The 21,236-nt window shown below is 40.2% G+C and overlaps 1 protein-coding gene across 1 annotated transcript in view; it reads left to right on the top strand.

Annotated features, from left to right (window-relative positions):
• Positions 1-20,387, top strand: part of CSMD1 (CUB and Sushi multiple domains 1) — a 1,753,937-nt gene extending 1,733,550 nt beyond the window's left edge. Inside the window, exons 66-70 of the mRNA XM_060234944.1 lie at positions 7,310-7,471; positions 9,415-9,527; positions 10,523-10,610; positions 15,243-15,375; positions 19,789-20,387. Coding sequence (XP_060090927.1) covers positions 7,310-7,471; positions 9,415-9,527; positions 10,523-10,610; positions 15,243-15,375; positions 19,789-19,948 — 656 coding nt within the window. The 3' untranslated portion in view covers positions 19,949-20,387. The remainder of the gene's footprint in view (positions 1-7,309; positions 7,472-9,414; positions 9,528-10,522; positions 10,611-15,242; positions 15,376-19,788) is intronic.
• Positions 20,388-21,236: the final 849 nt, after the last annotated feature.

Here is a 21,236-nt window from a genome sequence, read left to right as displayed (position 1 = left end):
CAAAGTGAGCAAACCTTTGATCTGGGTGGCATGAGTATGAGAACAATAAAACAGTAATATGTCAAAATGTGAGAATGTCTGTCAGTCACTCTGTTATATAAGCCTGAGTCAAAAAGAGGGCATAACTTTCTCAGAAGTTATCCCATCCAACTAATTTACCTTTCAGCATGTAACATACATATAGTTTGCCATTAGAAGAAAAATACATTAAAATATAGTGGAAGATGGGTTTAGTATACGTAATGAGAAAACAGCCAATATTTTTATTTGAGTAAGTCAATACAGCTAAAAAAGAAATACATTGGATAGTGATGTTCTTGTCCACCTAATTTACTATTTAACATGTAAACATCATTCTAGTTTGTCATTAGAAAAAATGCAATAAAATATAGTGAAAATGGGTTTAGTATATGTAATGAGATAAAATCCCTATTTTGAGTATGTCAGTTCCAAAAATTATTCTGATACACTATTCTAAAAGAGAAATACTTGGAATACTGTGAATGTATAACTATACTCAATGTGAGTGGGTTTAGCATCTGTAATGAGATAAGAAACCAATATCCCTGTTCAGTCCTGGGGAGGTGTTTCATAATAATTTGTAACTCAGCAATTTCTCTCTCCATTCTGTTTTTGAAGTTCCTTTTTTAAGTGGGATTGGAACTCACAGCACTTTTAAGGTTGAGTCCCTGGTCACAAGTGTATCATAAGTCAGGTCACATAATGACCTTGATCCCTGACCTAAGTCACTTTACACATCTTGTGTAATGAGACCCTAAGCAATCCAACCCAGAAGAAAATTCCCTGATACTTGCCTCAGTCTGTACATATTATAAGATGCTAGAGTTCGTACACTGAATAAAGTAAGTTCCAGCTTTGGTAACATCAGGGCTTTTTTTTCTGAGGGAATGCAGTGGAATGGTGTTCCGGAACCTCTTTGTGGAAACAAAATTCTCAAAAAATGCTTAAAAGTTCAATTGTGAAACTCTACTTGTATATTTGTTCTCAATGTAATGGCATTGGTTTTATGTTGATTGGGGTTTTTTTTACTAGATATAAAATGAGGAGCACCCATGTGTTTCTCCTTCATTTCCCTCTTGAGAGTTCCGGAACCTTTTTTAAAAAAAATAAACCCTGAAAAACAATATATATTTTTTTAAAAAAAAGAGGGATAACAAAAGCAAACCCTGCCAGGTCTAGCACAATGTAGCTGTATAATGGATTTCATCAAAACTTTGGGATGGATGCAGACTAAATTTTCCATCAGCCAAACAGAACTTTTTCTGCCTTCCCCTTCCCAGTGCAGCTATCTGTTCTGCCCAGAATGTTCCTGCTAGGGTTAGGCAATCCTGAGGAATGACATGAGCAGGATCTACAGTGGTAAGGGGCTGGAAATTGCTTGTCTGAACCCAGCTGCTTGTGTCTGGAGCATTTGTATCTGGGAGATTATTCCAGATTTTCAAAAATGGATGGTGTCCTCTTTCAGACAGAGGGAAATTAACTTGTTGCTTTTACTAATATTTTCCCCATAACTGGCACTGATATTAAGGGGGTTAACTGTCAAGGAATATGAAATTTTAGATTTTCATAGGGAAAAGGGGAGAGGAAGTAAAATTTAACTTGTGTGCATACATTGGTATGTATTGCCCTTAAAATCCCCAATTAAAAACTCTCAAACAGTAGTCAGGAATAGTAATTGTAAAATGTTGTAATCACTTGAGAATATGCTGAGAGTCTTTTTAAGTTAATTTATAACTTTATTCAAATAAAGAAACATTAGGTTTATCACAGCCCTTCATAGTAGCCTGACATTCCACCTTACTCAAAGCCTATAGTAAATTCTAGTCTGGAACTACTCCAGATTCCGGCACTCTGGATCCATAATAAAAGATGAGATGGCCTCCTGAAAATTACATTAATTTGTATAAAAAACAGGGTTTTCATGTTTTAAATGTTGTTACCAACATACATTACTTTTCAGTAGCTTGAAAGTGCATGAAACCTAGATGCTATTTTTTTCTAATTCCAGCTTTTTATCTGCTTTTCATTATTACCCTGCTCATATCCACATCAGTTTTTAAATCCAAATGTAATGAAAATGCCTTAAAATGGTTCATCAATTATATTATACTGAATCAAAAGTTGCCCTTGCCAGAGGAAGGCATTTCCATTCGTACAATGGGAAGTCCACAAACTGTGCAGATTCGTCATTGAAGCTAGTGTGCCTTGTGCTCAAACCTATCCCATTCCCAATGGTTTCCCAGCCAGCTTTCAGGTGGCTTGCAGAGGCAGAAAAGATCTCTTCTGCTCATAGCTCTTTGGATATAACTTATTAACTTTACATATTATGGACAAGAATTCAGTTGAAAAGGTGTTTTTGTTTGTTTCTTGGTATGTTTTAGCATTAGCTTCCCAGATCAATATATAAAGCAGATTTTAAAACATGTAACAACCCCATGTTTTCATACTCATAGTATTCAGATGAGCATATATTTTTCCTATGACTTTCATGTACTGGTTTAGATACAAGATTTACCAGTGTGACATTAAGGAAAGTCTGATAATCCCTAATTTCTGCATTGCATAAGTGTGTTGTGTCTCAAACAATAAACTGATGGGACAAGGCACACTGAAGTTAACTTTGTTTTTTTTAACCATGATGACTTTTTCTTCCTGTTCCTCTTTTGTATGATAAATTCTTGTAAACCCAATATATAGGAATTATGTATTGGGACTGAGTGTAGTGTACATGTCATCTTTAGCCTAGGAACAGGGGTCTAAATAAAGAATGCATATCTCCATGGAATACTGCACTGGCCTTATCAGAAGCATGCTGTAGGTGGTGATGGTAACATTTTAAACAGTTAAAGGCTACTTCTAGGTTGACTAGAAAATTGGAGTGAATCAAAGAAGATAAGGATTGCATCTGACTCATAGGGCCAACTCCTTCATTATATGCAGTAGCTCAAGTTGAAAGCAACCCACTGTCCATAGGCTATAGCCTGCTAGATCCTTCACGCATACCCTGTTTTTGCAGTTTCAGGCAGCAGCAAGAACAAGAGAGTTATCAAGTCTGCAGTAAGCTTCCATACACAACAAGAGTAGGCTTACATTTAGGGTTGCCAGGTCCTTACTTGTCTCCAGCGTGGGAGGGAGGGAGTCTTCCAGAAAAGAGGTGAGGCCTGCCCAAAACAGCAACATTGCTGATGCAATGATGTCACATCAGGGACATCATACAGAGATGCTCTGGTTTTAAGGAAAACTCTGGTAAAATTTCCCTCAAACTATACAGTTTTGCCTTCAAACCAGAGCATTCCTGCATGATGCCGCAGCGTGATGTCACTTCTGTGTGATGTCATCTCATCAAGGATGTCTTGGGGGGACCTCACTGTTTGGGGTGGGGTTTCTCCAGCTGGCCAGTGGCAGGAAGAAGCTTCTCAAAGGCAGGGATCCTCCACCCAAACTGGGGTGGGGGGGTGGGCTGGCAACTCTACTTACACTTACTCATACTTGATTGCTGGGAAAAGAGCATGCATATAATATACAGCTCCAATCAGCCTTATTTATTTATGTGTACTTCTCTTTGGATGGTTCTTTGAATTCAACCCAGTATCATGAGAAGAATATTACCAAATTCTGTGATTATGTGTCAGGACAATTTCTGTATCTATTTACATCTCTTTGGCTTGAAACCTAAGCCATGCTTATGCTCACTTCACACTCTTACTGTTGTTGTGATGGTCCTCCACTGTGCAGTATGTTGCTTGGGGGCTAAGAGCTTTCATTCCTGTGAGATAATTCTTTTCCCAAGAGCCAAAAACATCTCGAGCCAATAGAAAGTAATGTGCAGCCAAGGACTACCTCGCCAATGAATGGACTAAGGATGGGCATGAAACTGCTCACAAACTAAAGTTCGTGATGAATTTGGCTAGCTTATGGTTTGCAGAGTGAAGTTCATGGCAGGTCACCCGGCATGAACTTACCATGAATTTTCAAGCTGTTTGTGGCAGTTTGTGAACAGATGCAATTCCATTCTTTTATTTTTTTTCCCCTAAAAGAAAAAAAGGGGTACAGAAAGAAAAAACGGGAAGAGGAAAGTGTAGATTCATCAGTAATTTTCAAATGTTATGAATAGTTACAAGTAAAACTTTTAATAAAAATGCATGATTCACATATGATAGCAGATATTAAAACATCCTTATTATAGTATTTTGAAGTGAGTTCTCTTTTTAAAAGAATATATAAGAATTTTCTTGGGTGCGATATTCTATTAATGATAAAAAGGTTACATATTTTACATGAATTCTTGTACTAAATTTAAACCATCCTGGAAAACCTAGATATTGTCTTTATCATTTAATAATTTCAAATGTAAGAGCAGATAGTAATACATCATTATTACAGTATTTGAGGTGAATTCTCTTTTTAAAAGAATAATCAAGAACTTTCTTAGTTGCACTATCCTATTAACAATAAAAAGCTTACATCTCTTAAAAAGGTAAAGGTAGTCCCCTGTGCAATCACCAGTCATTTCCAACTCTGGGGTAACGTCGCATCACAACATTTTCGCAGCAGACTTTTTATGGGGTGGTTTGCCATTGTCTTCCCCAGTCATCTACACTTTCCCCCCAGCAAGCTGGGTACTCATTTTACTGACCATGGAATTGGATAAATTTTAATGCTAAGTTTAAACCCTCCTAAGAGCCTAGGTATTGTAAAAAGGTGTTTTTACAGATGCATTTCCAGACAGTCTCCTCTCAATCTAAATGTTCACCAAACTCCAAAGTGATTGCAGGGGCGGGGGGACTTGGACATACAGAAGAACATCCAGAGAGATCCACTGTGACTTTGATGTCTCTAGCTCGCATGGGATCTGTTCTATACACTCCTGAACCTGTGCCTGTCATTTCCCCAGAAAGCACTTTTCTTGGGACACCTTCTTTGGGGGCTCATAACTCAGACCCCATAATCCAATCCTTATCAAACTAAGAATCAGAGTTGGAAGGGACCTCCAGGGTCATCTAGTCCAACCCCCTGCACAATGCAGGAAACTCACAAATACCTCCCCCTAAATTCACAGGATTGCTGTCAGATGCCATCTGACTTCTGTTTAAAAACCTCCAAGGAAGGAGAGCCCAAGGAAGCCTGTTCTACTGAAGAACCACTCTAACTGTCAGAAAGTTTTTTCCTAATGTTGAGCTGGAAACTCTTTTGATGTAATTTCAACCTGTTGGTTCTGGTCCTACCTTCTGGGGCAACAGAAAAAAATTCTGCACCATCCTGTATATGACAGCCCCTCAAGTACTTGAAGATGGTGATCATGTCACCTCTCAGCCACCTCCTCTCCAGGCTAAACATGCCCAGCTCCTTCAACCTTTCTTCATAGGACTTGGTCTCTAGCCCTATCACCATCTTTGTCAGCCTCCTCTGGACCTGTTCCAGCTTGTCTGTATCTTTCTTAAAAAGTGCTGCCCAAAACTGAATTCAATACTCCAGGTGACGTCTTTCCAGAGCAGAGTAAAGCAATACCATCACTTCACGAGATCTGGACACTATACTGTTGATACAGCCCAAAATTGCATTTGCCTTTTTAGCCACCGCATCACACTGTTGACTCATGTTCAGCGTATGGTCCACTAAGACCCCTAGATCCTTTTCACACATACTACTGCCAAGACAAGTTTCCTCCATTCTATAACTATGCATTGGATTTATCCTACCTAAATGCGGAACTTTACATTTATCCCTGTTAAAATTAGTTTTATTAGTTACAGCCCAGTTTTCCAGCCTGTCAAGATCATCCTATATCTTATTTCTGTCCTCTACTGTATTTGCAACCTCTCAACTTGGAGGGCAAGTAGAGGAGAGTCAGCCAGAGATCTCCTGTGTGTTGGTGTTTCTGTGTCTCTAGCATCCTAGGAGGGCATTCTACTGCATCATGACCCTCACAAACCTAATTGGTTTGTTTGGTGGCTAAACGTTTGTAACAGTTCATGGTTCGTGAACTGAGCACACCACAAACCATGAACCAAACCACATTTACCAAGTTCGTGTCCATCCTTAAGAGGGACACAAATGCAAGCAAGGCTTAGGATCCAAGATTATATCCTCTGTTTGTGTGTGTGTGTGTGAGAGAGAGAGAGAAGGAGAGAGAGAATAGACATGGAAACAACAGGACTAGCATGTATATAGTGCTCAGTTTGAACATTACATTGTTTAATAAACAATTTCTAGACAAAGATACCTCACTCAAAATTAAACAAACAAAAACAACCAAGTTATTTAAAAATCTTCTTTAGCTTTCAGCCACCCTGACAGAGAATAACAAGAAATTTGGTTTACAGCCACCTTTCTTCCTTGCTGTCCCGATCGTCATCAAATAGAAGTTCAGCAGAGCTTAAAAACAAGCCAGTATGTTTAACTTTCTTGCACTGGAATTCAGGAGATATAACAGGCAGCACTGACATTTACTGTCAGCTCTATGACAGGAATTTTTGATATAGATCATTTTGCATTCACACATTTATATTTTAAGGCTGCCAAACCTTGACGTTACTGGATGAGTAAACAATATACATAATATACATGATACAGTATAAAGGACTGAAGTCTCCTCTTGGGTTCACATGCACTAGAAAAATGGTGGCATAATTAAAAGCACAATTAATGCTAATTAGCTGCTTTGAATCTCTGAAAAGTGAGATTTAATTCTAAATAAATTACCTTAAAATGTTAACATTTGATAGTGTGCGTAGCAGGCCGGTGCATATCTGTACCTAGTTATTCACACACGAGTCTCCCTGAAATCTGAAGTGCTTACCCATGCAAACGTTTTGCCAAGAGCACCTAGATTGCTTCAAGCTTGTTCTCAGGAACAGTTGGGATTAAGCTGTTTTTCTTTGTTTTCCTTTTTGATAGCTGACTGTACCGTATTATAGTCAACTTATTTTCTCCCTTTATTGTTCCCCCACATAATCAGAATACTTATAATAGCTTAAATGATAATAGGATATATTTTTCTTTAACTCTTTATGAAGGCTCTGAAAAAAGATAGAGACGGGGAAATTGAAATTTGCTCTGGACTGCTCGTACTACAGCAGGAAAATGTCACAACACATCAAGATTCACTAGCAGTTCATGTGCTCTGTTATCTTTGATAGGATAAATATTTCAGTATGGCAAAGGTGACTACTTATAGAACAGTGCATGGGCACTAATAGTGTGCTAAATAATGAATACATGAACAAGGAAGAGACGCATCTCCTTGCAGTTTGTAGTGATTTACTTTCTTTGTTCATTTTTACTTCAGTTCCTTCAGATGTATTTTTTATAAATTCATTGTGGAAGGGCTTTTACGAGCACCTAGGGAAGAGACAGCCTGCAACTCTAACTGTTGACTGGTTCAATGCTACAAGCAGTAAGGTGAATGCCACATTTCTTGAAGCATCCAGCATGCAACTTAAACTATCAGGTAAAGTCAGAATGTGATCAGGGGGGTTAGCAATGTGAGATTGATGGAAGTTTTATGAGCATTTTTTTCCTTCTGTTACAAATACATCATGCCAAAAAGCACTGTTTGTGTTATGAAACATCCTGGTCATGAGCACTGGTAGTGAGAAAGGTGAACTTTCAGATCTTGATTTTCAGGTTGATCAGAAATGCTTTGCACAGAATGCTTGGTGAGGTGGGCGGAACTTGCTCATAAGCCAAAATTTGGCACAAACATAGGTCAGTTTGAAGCCCACCGACCAATGTTCAGAGAAGGCGCCTTCCCCAGACATTTACCAACTTTTGTTCAGCTCAGCTGCTTGGGACCATTTAAGTTGAGTGGTGTGGGGTCTGAAACTCAACTGTTAGGTTTAAATGGCTGCCAGCCATATAAATCTAACAGCTGATGGGGGGATGTTAGGTTGAAATGGCTCACAGGTCAGTTTTGTATCTTTCTACTTTGAAGTAATGTATGGGTGTGAGAGCTGGACCATAAGGAAGGCCGAGAGCAGAAGAATAGTTGCTTTTGAGCTGTGGTGCTGGAGAAGAATCAACCCAGACTGTTCCCTGGAAATTCAGATGCTGAAGCTGAAGCTCAAATACTTTAGCTACCAAATGAGAAGGGAGCACTCACTGGAGAAGTTCCTGATACTGGGAAAGACAGAAGGCGAAAGAAGAAGGGGACGGCAAAAGATGAGATGGCTGGACAGCGTTACTGATGTAACAAACATGAATTTGAGCAGACTTTGAAGGATGGTGGAAGACAGGAGGTCCTGGCGTGACTTTGTCCATGGGGTTGCAAAGAGTCGAAATTGACTGTGCGACTGAACAACAACAACAAACTTTAAAGCAGCATATTATATTATATATTACAAATGTTTTTATTTGAAAGGAGGAACTGGCCAAACTGGCTCAGTTTGGGCCTTTTTGTTCAGTTTGGAGTTTGGTTTTTTGAGGTTCATGTCCATCGCTAGTTGTGAGCTCTGCTTTTTTAGACATTCCCTTTCCTTAGAAGCCACCTATCTCCCTTGCTACTCAGTAGTTGCTTCTGCATATAGTTGTAGAGGATAGGAAACTATTTCAATACGTAAAATTTTAAAGTTCCTTTTTAAAGATTAAAACTGTTATAAAACATTCTAGTATCTTTTAAAGAAAAACAACAGTCTCATATTCCCAGATTATCTGTGGATAACAACCAGCATCAGCATATATTCAACAATGTTTTCAAACAAAACTTATGCTTTGTGTTTTCTTTGTCATAGTTTTATGATCAATTCTATCAGTCTGAACCTTTTTCAGTATACTCTAAAAGCTCTGTGAAGCTTTGAAAGTTAAGGAGGCCTCAGGCTTTTACTGAAGCCATAGTGTTCAGTGTAGATAATTCAGAACTATTATAAATAAAAATGGACAGAAACTTGGACAAATGGATAAGGAAGAGTTATATGTGACCTGATAAAGGATGTTTCTCTTGTGGGATCCCACTGTGATCTGGTAACATTAGAAGGCCAGAATTGTACACAATAAACTGATTCAGTATTCCATCAATGACAGCAAGATAGCATGTGGTTGCTCTGGAACCCGTGGCTCTGGTAGAAAAATGTGACTAGAAATTCCTGGGCACAAATCACATGGGAAGGAGTGCACAGATGCTGAAGTAGCAGATGACTTTGGCCTTTATGTGAGATTCCTGGTTATATCAAAAATCGATTTCCTTACTTACTTTCAAAGCACAGATTCCTCATTTTATTATTTACCAAGATGAGAAGAATCTAAATATGTATCAAATTATTAATGCAAATCAGTGTTACAGTAATAGGGGGTGGTATGTATGTCATTTGTAAGGTTTAGTAATTTTATGTAGGGCCTTTGTAAAAACATAGTGCAAAAATATGCTTCAAAACATATTGCATATGATTTTCTTTATAGGTGTTTACAAGAAAGAAGAAGCGCATTTGCTTTTGAAAGTCTATCAAATTAAAAATTCTAGAGAGGGCTTTGCAAGCAAGCTGGAAAATGACAACTGGGCATTAGATGGCTATGTAAGTAAATACGCCGTACTGAAGAGGCTTATGTGGCTTTACCGCAGTCTCTAGTTACTTGTTATGTTCCCTCTCTCATATACTTTTTTTAATGACTGTGGTGGTATACTGCAGTATACATTAAGTAATGTATAAAACACATCACAGGTCCCCTGGTTCTTACGAACAATAGGCCTTGCATACGTCTTTCTTATTGCCTCTGCTTTTGGGATAGACTGTTATTGCCCTGTTGTTCCCCAAGAATGAAGCACACAGCAGCTGAAGTGGGAGATTTTTTATTAGACCAACTTTCTCATCAGTTTTGGAATACTTTATGCTAAAAGAATGGAATACACACTGTTTTTTAAATGGTCTCCTTTGAAAGCAGTCATTTAAAGAACACCTTGTTTTGATAGATCTAATTCATTATGTGTTATTACATTTTAAAATTATTGTTAGGAATAAAGGTATGATATTGAAGAACTAAATTAAGAAACTGTCAGTGCAGTTCTAAGTGGAGTTAAATCCCTGTAATCTCATTTCCTTCAGTGGATTTAGAAAGGTGTAACTCTGTTTAGCACTGCACTGTCTAGAAAAGTCTAGAAAAGGCATCCAAATTTGCGTGGAATTTATTTGACTTATCAAGCAGCCCGTGATTTATTCTTTAACTGGCAACTTTACAAAGTTTCATCCAATTTTCAATTATACATACATAGAAATGTGAAATCATATTCGTACCAGGACCATTGTGTTACTTTACTTCTGAAGCATCCATCTTACTAGCCACTACAAATGTAGAGGGTCTTTGCAGTTGTGGACAAATTTATGAAGCTGTTTTTAATATCTTAAGTGCCTCAACCGCAAACAAGGCTTTCATGTTTTTAAAGAGTTATAAAATATTTTAATCTTTGTGTTATTGTATTCCTCATCATCGAATGGAAATCCAAGTGAGGTTACTTTGTCTTGTTGAAGTTGTTTTATTGATCTGAAGCAACTTGATATATTCTTTGTCCTAGGTTTCATCAGGGCTTGAAAGAGGTGTGTTCACCTATCAAGGTGACATCCATGGAAATGACTATGGGAAATTTATGCTTCAAAGACAAAGTAAGAATGCCCGTAGTGCACAGTATGCTGTACAATATCTTGATTTAACTCTGATGACCTAACTCTGATGACCTAACTCTGATGACCTAAAATCATTGTACTGGCAAATGAAGTGAATAAAGCGTATTTGTTGTGTGTAATTAATTGCTATATGTTTTTACAAATAATCTAAATGAGTTAAAATGTGCCATTACTAATTCTACTGTCTCATGCTGCCATTTCATTTTTCATGCCACATCAGCCTAATAAGATGATTGCAGGATACTCCCAGAAAGAACAATGTGTTTATAGAGAATAATATAATATGTGCCGATTATGTGGTTTTAATTTTTTGTTTGCAACGTATAGAAGACTCATTGTTTAGCATGTTATATCTAAATGAAATAAATTAGCTAGACCTTATTTGGAAGGATAAAACTATTAAAAGATTTGCAAGATAACTGAAGAGCGTACCATTATTTGAGGACCAAATTACATGTGGATTTGAAACATTCTTTTCAAAGCTCTTTCAACAGACATAGCACTTAAGTAGTTCTTTAGAATATTTAATGTATGATTTGTACATGACCTCAGTAATCTTTACAAAAGTCCCACAGGGCAGGACAAAGTGATCATAAATGACTATTTGTGGCCTCAGTGTTGGGATTAGTGGGTTTTCCTTGTAATACAGCTCTGTTTTTCTAAAGTGTCATTCTGCCTAAGTCTGGACTCGGAGCATGTGCAGTTTGCTGCATCTCCCCCTTCACTTCCCTTAAATCTGGGTGGCTTGAAGGGGAACAGAAGTAATTGGCTTCTGATCTTCCCATTAGAAAAGGGATATGAGAAGCAGATAATTTCTCTTCTCTCTGCAGCCCAAATTGACTGCAGGAGTAGGTAGAAGGGAAGCAATTTGCCCATGCACACATGCAGATACACATGCAGATGCACACACACCCTGAGAGCTCAGTCTGTGGCAAATAAAAACAATCTCCTCTTTTCTCTACAACCCAAATTGACAACTTCAGATAAGGGGAGAGGGAATGGGCACTGATTAGGTTTCTATAGAATATATAATAGAATATTATCTATTCTGATAATACCCACACCCCCATTTGCTGCATTTTAATAAGGCTGGGATCCAGCAAAATTACCTTGATAGGATACTAAAGAACCCAACTTTCCAGCTGATACCCATGATCAGTTGGGAGTCCCAACTCTACCCCCCTCCCCCCCCCCAAAAAAAACCCTTTCTGGGTCCAGAGCAAAATTTCTCCAGCAGGAGATCAGAAGCCAGAACCCTGAGCAGAGCGGCAGTCAGCTTCTGGTGGCTGCAAGCAGCTTGTTCTTGCAAACAGGTTGCAAACAGCCAAACATCCCATTGATTAATCAGCTTCCTGATCAATTCACCACTGTGAACAGGATGTGAGCTGAACCAGCAGGTGTTCAAGCAGCCCTAGTTCGATATTGAATTCAGAATTTTTTTTGGGGGGGGGGGGAGGGACGTGGGATGTAACAATGAAAAATTCTCAATACATCAGTTTGGAGACAAGATTAAGTAATTTAGAACTCCACAAATCACGAAGAAAATGAAATTCATTCCCAAAGTATTGCTGCCTCAAGCACATGACACTTTTAAAACTTCATGGCTCAAACCTAAGTAGCTTCATGCCAGCTATCCTATATTCTCTTGTGTGACCAAAAGCAGCTCTCTGTCACCACTTCACTTTGTCCTCTTCAGGGGTCATTTCATAGAAAAAGAGGTGCCAGAGCTCATTAGCAGAACTCATTTGCATAAATCATTTGGATATGCCTCACACCCCTGACATCACCAGAAGGTGTACTAAATTATATCAGTTTAGCATCTACCTTAAAATGCTTCTTGAATTATAATTGTCATAATAAAACCTTACTCCCATCATACTTTAAAAATTACTTTCTCCTGTTTGGCCACAGTGGCATGATGAAGATTTCCATCTGTTTTAGATGGTTTGGTTATTTTCCCATTTTTTGTGCAGAAAAATATTAGAAAGTTTGTCAAATCTTAAAAATCCAGCAAAATTCTCTCAGGGGGTTTGAACAATGGAGCCCAGAAGCAAATTTGTTTGGGAGGAGGGCAGTAAGAGAAATAGCACCATAAAATTTAGAGGATCTGGAGCTCCGCTCCTGTAAGCTCCTGCCCAAAATGAGGCCTGGTTCTTTTTATGACATCTCCCCCCCCCCCCCAGTCGGAATAAAGAGGCTGACACAGTATGTTGGATAAACAGGGCTGCTTTTTTAAAGATAACTTAATCAACTAGAACGGCAAGGGGTATAGGCCTAACAGGACAAACCCTGGGGTCGATTGCAGGACCCCGCCTTGTCCTTAGAGGGCGAGCCACCCTGCCCCCAGCACGAGCCCAGTATTCTGGCTGGTACTGAGCGGCCAGGCCCAAACTCCACCTCCACCTAGGCCAGCATCAATCCCTCTGGAAAGATCTGCCCCAGTGAGGCTTTGCTGTGATCTGCACTCCCCGCATTGAGCCGTACAGCCCATCTGCAGTTCATACAGACCACCTGCACCTGCTGGTGCAGGGCCATAGGTGCTCTCCTGAACAAACACTGAATAAACCGGGCCGCTTTATTAAAGATAACTTAATCAACTAGAACGGTAAGGGTATAGGCCTAACAGGACAAGCCCTGGGGCCAACCACAGGACCCTGCCTTGTCCTTAGAGGGCGAGCCACCCTGCCCCCAGCATGAGCCCAATATTCTGGCTGGTGCTGAGCAGCCAGGCCCAAACTCCACCTCCACCTAGGCCAGCATCAATCCCTCTGGAAAGATCTGCCCTGGTGAGGCTTTGCCGTGATCTGCACTCCCCGATTTAAGCCGTACAGCCCATCTGCAGTTCATACAGACCACCTGCTGGTGCAGGGCCATAGGTGCTCCCCTGAACAAACACTGTAGCCCATACCTCATCCTGCCCAGTGACCAAACTAATAACTCTTCCCCAACGTCCTAATACCATCAGGCAGTACAAGGTAGGTAAAAAAACAAATTCATATGGGCCAATTCTGTGAAAGTGAAAAAAATTCCTACCTGGTCACTAATAAGGCGACCGGTGATTACCTGTATTGTAGCCCATACCTCATCCTGCCACCGCCAATGCCAAGCCTCTGCTTAGGTATTAGCGCCCACCGGACAGCCCAGAGCCAACCGCAACCCCAGCCTAATCTCTTCCAAAAAGGCCCGGTTACCCAATTCAGATAAATGCACCCCATCTGGCCTATACAAGGCGGCATTCTCGACTCGTATGGCCAGAAGGGGAAGAAATATCCCTAAACCCCCCTCCATGACTTTCTGCAAGGCCCTATTCTATCCCAGCAGGGGACAAAGCATACTGCCAGACTCTGTGTGGCAGAATTGCTGACCACACCAACAGAACTCCTGGCCATCTCTGCTTAATGGCCCGTATTAAGTTTCCACCTTTCATCTGTGGCGTGACATAGCATACAAAGGAGAGAAGGACAGAGTAGAGAAGGAAAGGAGCATTATTTTTGCTTGTGTGCATCTTTGGTTTCTAAAAAAATTATTAAAATTAAAACACAAATCTATATAATGCCATAAATGTTTAGAACACCTCTTCTACATACAGAAGACACAAGGTTAAATTCTTTAAATGTCCTTTAAAACAATCTTAGTAACAAGTTTGGGAGAGAGTTAAAGGTGATATCCAGGAAAGCTGCTATAGGTTGGAGTACACATTACGGGACTCACCTAGACAGATAGTGGGCTCCAAGGTAAAACACCTTCAAACATTTGCAAAGGCCTTCTAGAACAGTTATGTTTTCACATTTCTCAAGAAGGAGTGTAAAGAAGAAGATAAACATTCCTGCTAAAGAAGGCAGTTTGATAATCTTAGGGCAGTTGTGACGTGGCCTTCCCCAGGTACCCACTAAACAAACATCTGAAAGTATCGATTGCTGTAGTAAAGTTTCCTTGGATGATATCAGGACAGTTCATACATCTGGAGTAAGTTTAATAAGAAATTACTCCTTCAGATACTTTGGACCCAAATCATTTAAAGTCCAGAACCAATGTCTTATGTTAGCATGATCTCATCAGATCTTGGAAGCAAAGCAGGGTCAATGGGACTGTCATAAGGCTCTGCTAGTATTTGGTTGGGAGACGACCCAGAAAGTCCAAGGTAACCTTGCAGAGGTAAAGCCCTGTGCAAGCACTGAGTCATTACTGACCCATGGGGTGACATCAGGTAGTCAATGGCAAACCAATTATTTTGTCTTTTGCCTTGAAAACCCCATGATGCAATTTGATGGGGGGGGGGGAGTTGTTACATAACTGGTGTGTTATACCCATTGCTTGAGCTCCCTATTAGTACACTAGTTGCCACATTTTGAACCAGCTGAACATTCTTCAAGAGCAGTGGCATGTAGAGTGTGTTATAGTACTTTAATCTGGTTGTTACCAAGGCATGCTTGACAGTGGGCAGGTCAGATTTCATATGCATCTACATATCTTATAGAATAGTTCCAATTCTGTTCAGTGCCAACTATCATCCTTGTCTTCTAAAATTGCTGTTAGAAAAAACATTAGTGCTTAAGTTGTTATAGTCACATCTGTAAAGATTTATTTTTTTTCTTTTTCTTTGACTTTTAGGTCCTTTAAGTATAGACACAGATCATCCCAACCATTATTATGGCACAAACAGCAGTTCTGTTGCAGCTGCCATCCTGGTACCCTTCTTTGCGCTAATATTATCAGGGTTTGCATTTTACCTCTACAAACATAGGTATGTTGGATGCTGTTAACTTGAAAACCTAACGTGTTATATCATTTGTATTAATTGTGCAAATGTCTGGTTGGTGAAGAATTTGAAGACTAAGACCGATTTCACAGTAGGGCTTTTTTCGGGTGGAGAGCCCTTTTGCCCTGGTGCTTCTTTCAGTTTTCACACAAGCTGCCCCAGAGCTGCGTGTTGGTGTGCCACTTTTCCGCAGCAAGCAGAAGCCGCTTATAAGAGGATTTCACTTGCCATGGAAAACTGGCGCACCAACTCGCAGCTCCAGGGCAGCTTGTGCGAAAACAGAGAGCCCGGGAGCAAAAGGGCTCTCCACCCAGAACAAGCCTAGTGCAAAATCGGTCTAAAGCTTTTAAACTCCATTGCTCTAAAATTATTAATGCAGGGCAACAAGTTACAATAGTTTCTAATCACAAACTGATGATCAGCTGCACATTACAAGATTTTTTTTGTTTTGTTTTTTTGTAGAATGGAAGTAGCAGTCTTAAGAATTTACCATTGTTTGCCTGGATCAGATCAGATAAAATGGATTTGATGCAGTCAGCTTTTCTGCTGGTGAAAAAAAACCAGAAGGGTTCCTTTTTGACCACCAAAAATGGCTATGTATGGGACCCGTACGTACAAAATCCATATGGGATGGAGGCTGTAGTAAGGAGGGGAATTAAGCAAAATTGAGTGAAAGAACTGACTGGATCCAACCCATTATCTCTTAAACCATAAAAATGGACACAATCCGGACAAAATTAACTACCTTCAAGGCTATCATTTGGTATCCATGGGAGAGATTCAAGCTAGTGTTTAACTTCTCCAGCTCAGTTAATGGGATTTGAAAGTGTTTAATTGTGGATGAGTCATGCCTCATATGTACTTTGTCCTTCCAGGTGCCTATGGGTTTTAATTACAAAATCCATAAACCCATAGAGGAGCATGGCATAATGTGCCTACTAGTACATGCTGAGCTTATGGAAACTACTGGTATAGTTGGCATAGTACCTCCTAGCATGAGAATTAGGCATATCAAAACAATCTGTCTTGTTTGACAGAAATTGCTTTGAGAATGTTGTTTTGTAAACCAGAAATGAAGAATATGTTATGTGCTACAGGATAAAGATTCCAGAAAGCTTTGCAGTGGTACTAATAAGAATCTGACACATATAAGCCCTACTGCAATATGAATCTGACACATGCAGCCCTAGCAGAGGTTGCTGCCGGTTGGGCATTGGAATACCCTAAGCTATTGATCTTGGGAGACTTCAATGTCAATACTGATGAGGCTGCCTCTGCTCAGGCCAGGGACCTGGTGTCTTCCATGGCAGCACTTGGGCTCTCCCAGTTTGTAATAGCTCCCACACATCAAGCAGGACACACACTGGATCTTATTTTGGGGCTGGGGATGGATGTGGAGCTGGTGCATATGGCTATGGTGCTGGGCTCAGACCACTTTGCTCTCAAGGTCCGATTGAACATCCTCCCTGTTTAGGTGGCAAGCTGATTTATATTTTCCCTCAGAGACTTATGGATCCAGATGATTACCTGAATGCTCTGAAGGAACTGATACCCCCAGGCGATTTGTTGGATGACATGATGGAAGATTGGCATAGGCACCTTTCCAAAGCCATCGACAAAATAGCCCCACAGTGCCCTCTCTGCCCCTGTGCCAAACAAATTCTGTGGTAGACCCCAGAGTGACAGAGGATGAAATCAGGAGCTGAAATGGCTTTGTGTGGTAGTATTCTCATGCTGAAACTGCAAGAACATCCTAAAAGGTTTTGTAAAAACCTATGAGATGGCAGTGAAAGTCACTAAGAAGGATTTCTATGTGACCATCATTGCGTCCATGAACTGAACCCTTCCCAGTCATTTAGGACAATTTGATCCTTGACTTCACTGCCACAGGCCAAACAAAATAGTAAGGAATTGAACATTGATTGTGAGGCTTTTGTGAGCTATTTTGTGGATAAAGTCTTGGCACTCCGCCATGATCTCCCTGCCACTATTAATTACAATAGCAGAATTGGAAGACCCTTGGATATCTTCTGGTCTTGTTTTGGACCAGCTGTCTCATAGGAAGAGGCTGACAAGGCCCTTGCTCCCCTCAACCCATGCCCTTCTTGGCTGGTCAAGGCCTGTGAAGATGCAGCATGCCCACCCCCGTGTAACATTATTAGCTTATCCCTGACATCAGGGGTTTTTCCACAGGGGCTGAAGGAGGCAATGGTGCATCCTCTCTTGAAAAAGCCATATTTAGACCCAATTATCTTGGCCAACTATCACTCAGTATCAAATCTTCCGTTCCTTGGCAAGGTAGTTGAGAGAGCAGCAGCGAAACAATTGCAGGTTTTCTTGGATGATGCCTGTCCAGGATACCTTCCAGTCTGGCTTCCAACCTGGCCATGGGACTGAGACAGTGTTGGTTGCCTTATGGACAGTGGGTCAGCACTGCTGTTGCTCCTAGATCTGACAGCATTCAACATGGTCGACCACAATACTTTGGCCCACTGCCTCACAAACATGGGGATTCGGGTGAATGACTTTTCTCCTTTCTCCATGGTTGGGGACAGAGGGTGGCATTGGGAAAGAGGGTTTCTCTGTAGTTCCTATTGGACTGTGTCATCCCCCAGGGAGTGATCCTCTCCCCATGTCCCAGCTGATCTGGGGGTTTGGGCTAGGGTGCCATCAATATGCTGATGACACCCAGCTCTCTCTGTTAATGGAATGTTAGCTGGACTTGTCCCTAGATGTTTTGGACAGGGCTCTGGGGGCTGTGGCTGATTAGTTACAGTAGAGCTGGCTGCAGTTGAATCCAGTGAAGGTGAAGGTCCAGTACCTGAGCCGTGGGGATATGGATATGGCTCCCAACCTTGGGTGAGGTGATACTGATGCCAGCGCTGAAGGTGAGGAGCCTTGGGGTGAAACTGGATGCTTCACTATCCACAGAAACTCAGGTCATTGCAGCTGCCAAATCAGCTTGCACAGGGCTCATCTGCACATACGCATGGCAGAGCCACTTGATCTGGCACAACAGGAATAGGCACTCAAAACTGGCTGCAAGAATGCAGCCTATTTTTCTCCATCCAAAGAGAGGTTGCCAAAATTGCAAGTGACAGAGGAAATCATTTCTACTGTATACATAACTGGCATTGATGAAGAGTGGTTAAGGGAAGGAACTGCAGAGTTCACTCCACTGCTAAAATTCAGAAATATGGCAGCTATTTGTAGCTGCTGATATCAATTTTTAAAATGATCCAAATGTGAAATAATACTGAAGATATTTCTTGCCATTTACCAGGCACTTAAGTACTGGAATGAAAACATTCGGCACCTACCAGAAAGCAATTCCCATCTGTTACATTCCACATTTGGCAGCATCTACTAGTGTGTTTTTTGAAGTGTTTATTTCACTAAACTTAGAATGAATGATTTAATGTAACAAGGAAATAAGAGTATTTATGCCCTGCAGTTTAGCAGCCTGATTATTAGAATATACTAAAAGGAAAAGGTTTTTTTCCCCTAAGTTACTAGTAGAAAATATTATGAATGGCAGTGATAATGAGTTTTCATCTTTTCCGTGTCACAGCCTTTGCATCTGTTTTGGTGGGGTTTTTTTTTCCTTTCAAGCAAGAAGTCATATAAATTGTTGAGCTGCTGACAGAATTCTCTGAATCTATAGCTTCTCTGCGTTCTTTCCATTCTTTCTAATAATGGGTTATGCCAAAGTACCTTGTTTCTTGTTGCTTTTTGTCTCTTTCCCCACTCACCTTTCCCAGGAGTAGCTTTCCAGGGAGTGATTGATCCCATGACACTAGGAAGTATGTGTGAAGGAAGCATCCATGTGGGTCTTTCTCATCTGATTGACCCTGCTGGGGAAAGTTGAAAGGAAGCCACACCTGGCATTCCCATACCTGCATTGCACAACACACTTGTCAACATCATGAGACTGTACCAATAGAAAGCAGCTCCCATGCCTTTGTGGGGGAGGTATATGTAAAGGGGACTGTTGCTTTTTCTGATCAGATGCTATAATTGTTAATTCAGTGTTCTCATTAGGAAAAACAGGTTGACAGTGTAAACATCTAAAATATCAAGCATCAGGTTGAATCCATTGAAAGATTTCCACATGTACTAAAAAGACTGTGCTGGGAGTTTGCGCTAAATTTAATTGATTAAATCACAACTTGCATTTCCACAATGTACATTGTGCTAGTAATTATTGGGATCAACAGATACTGCAGAATACCTAGCACCATTGCTTGAAGAAGCATAAGTGTGTTTCCACTTCCATTCTTGGATTGCTGGATCCAGCCCATTGTTGGACTTAATAGTGGGGATGTACCAGGACTTTTAAAAATCACTTTAGCTAATCTATATTATTTGCAATTACAGCTTATGTTTCTTCCTCTCCAGAACAAGACCAAAAGTACAGTATAATGGATATGCTGGACATGAAAACAGCAATGGACAGGCATCATTTGAAAATCCTATGTATGATACAAACTTAAAACCCACAGAGGCAAAAGCTGTGAGGTTTGACACGACTCTGAACACAGTTTGTACAGTGGTATAGCCTTCAGTGCCCAATTTGACTGATTCATAGCCATACCTCTGATGGACAAGCAGTAATTCCTTTGGTGCCATATACCAGTTTCTCTTCTACTCTTGGTTCTGCTGCTGTAATCTTTAAATCTCTTATCGGCATAAATACAGCAAGGCTCTCTGGTAAAAATGTCAGTCTTCTGGGGAATCAAGACCAAGATAATTTCTTCATCTCAAAGGTGGATTTGAAATACCTGGCTGCATTTGCTCCAAATCAAGGCACACTTTGAAGGAAGACTGCCAAGTCATACCCATCTGTCATATTTAAATGCCTCAGACTTTCACATTTGTATGTGGCTGGATGCCTTTCAATGCAATCTTCTGGGCACTCGGATCACTCCTTTGGGTACTGTGACAAACAATAGCACCATAAATTATCCCCAGGAATAAGAACATTGGGAAGGAGATTTTTTTTAAAACAAACAAACCAACCAACAACCACACGAGCTTTCTTGAATGAGAAGACTACCTTCCTTGGGGGCTGCACACATCTACAAAATGCTTTACCATTGAAATCTTCTTAACACATAGAACAAATCTACAGTATATCTCAAAAGTTCATACATTAAGGCAGTCTGCAAACTTCCCAGTCAGCTGTTGTATTGCAAAATGTTAATGCACAATTTTTTGCACTAGTGTGGTATGAATGACTGAGTATGATACTGGTTTTAAACAATCAAATATACAGGGTTTATATACACACTATCCATTGTATATAAGCATTCATTTTCTTTTTCTTTCCTTTTTTATTTTTGTCCAGCAAAGCATTTCAAGATAATTTTATCTTGTGTGTATGTGTGTGTTATGGAACAGTTCCTGTCCTTAGTCCCAGTTGGATTACAGTCACAAAGAGACTATTTTAAAGGGTTTTCTTTTCTCTGTAGTCAGCAGTTCAAACCAGCCAGAGAGGGGGGAGGGGGAATACATGTTTACAAATTTTCATTCCCCCCAGTTTCTTTTTTTAAATTTACTTTGACATCATTCATTATTGTTGACATCATATTCTATAACAGCAGGGGGGTCAAGCAGATGCTGCTGCTTGCCATGTACAAAATGTGAATAGTAATTTATTTTAGATAGCTCATAAAGCATGTGGGCTTTTGCCTACAATACAGTCTTCCCTTTAGCATTTGTTTTCCATTTCCCCCTCACACCTTGTGACCTGACATTATTTTCTAATGTTACATTTACCTTAAAAACACGTTGCAGTAGCATTTGTAATCTCCAGCCCCATCTGACTCTGCAACCATTACATTTCT

This window comes from Heteronotia binoei, chromosome 1 (genome assembly GCF_032191835.1).
Source record: "Heteronotia binoei isolate CCM8104 ecotype False Entrance Well chromosome 1, APGP_CSIRO_Hbin_v1, whole genome shotgun sequence".
NCBI classification, from domain to species: Eukaryota; Metazoa; Chordata; class Lepidosauria; order Squamata; family Gekkonidae; genus Heteronotia; species Heteronotia binoei.
Note: the sequence above shows the minus strand (reverse complement) of the source record. Positions and strands in the feature narration are given on the sequence as shown.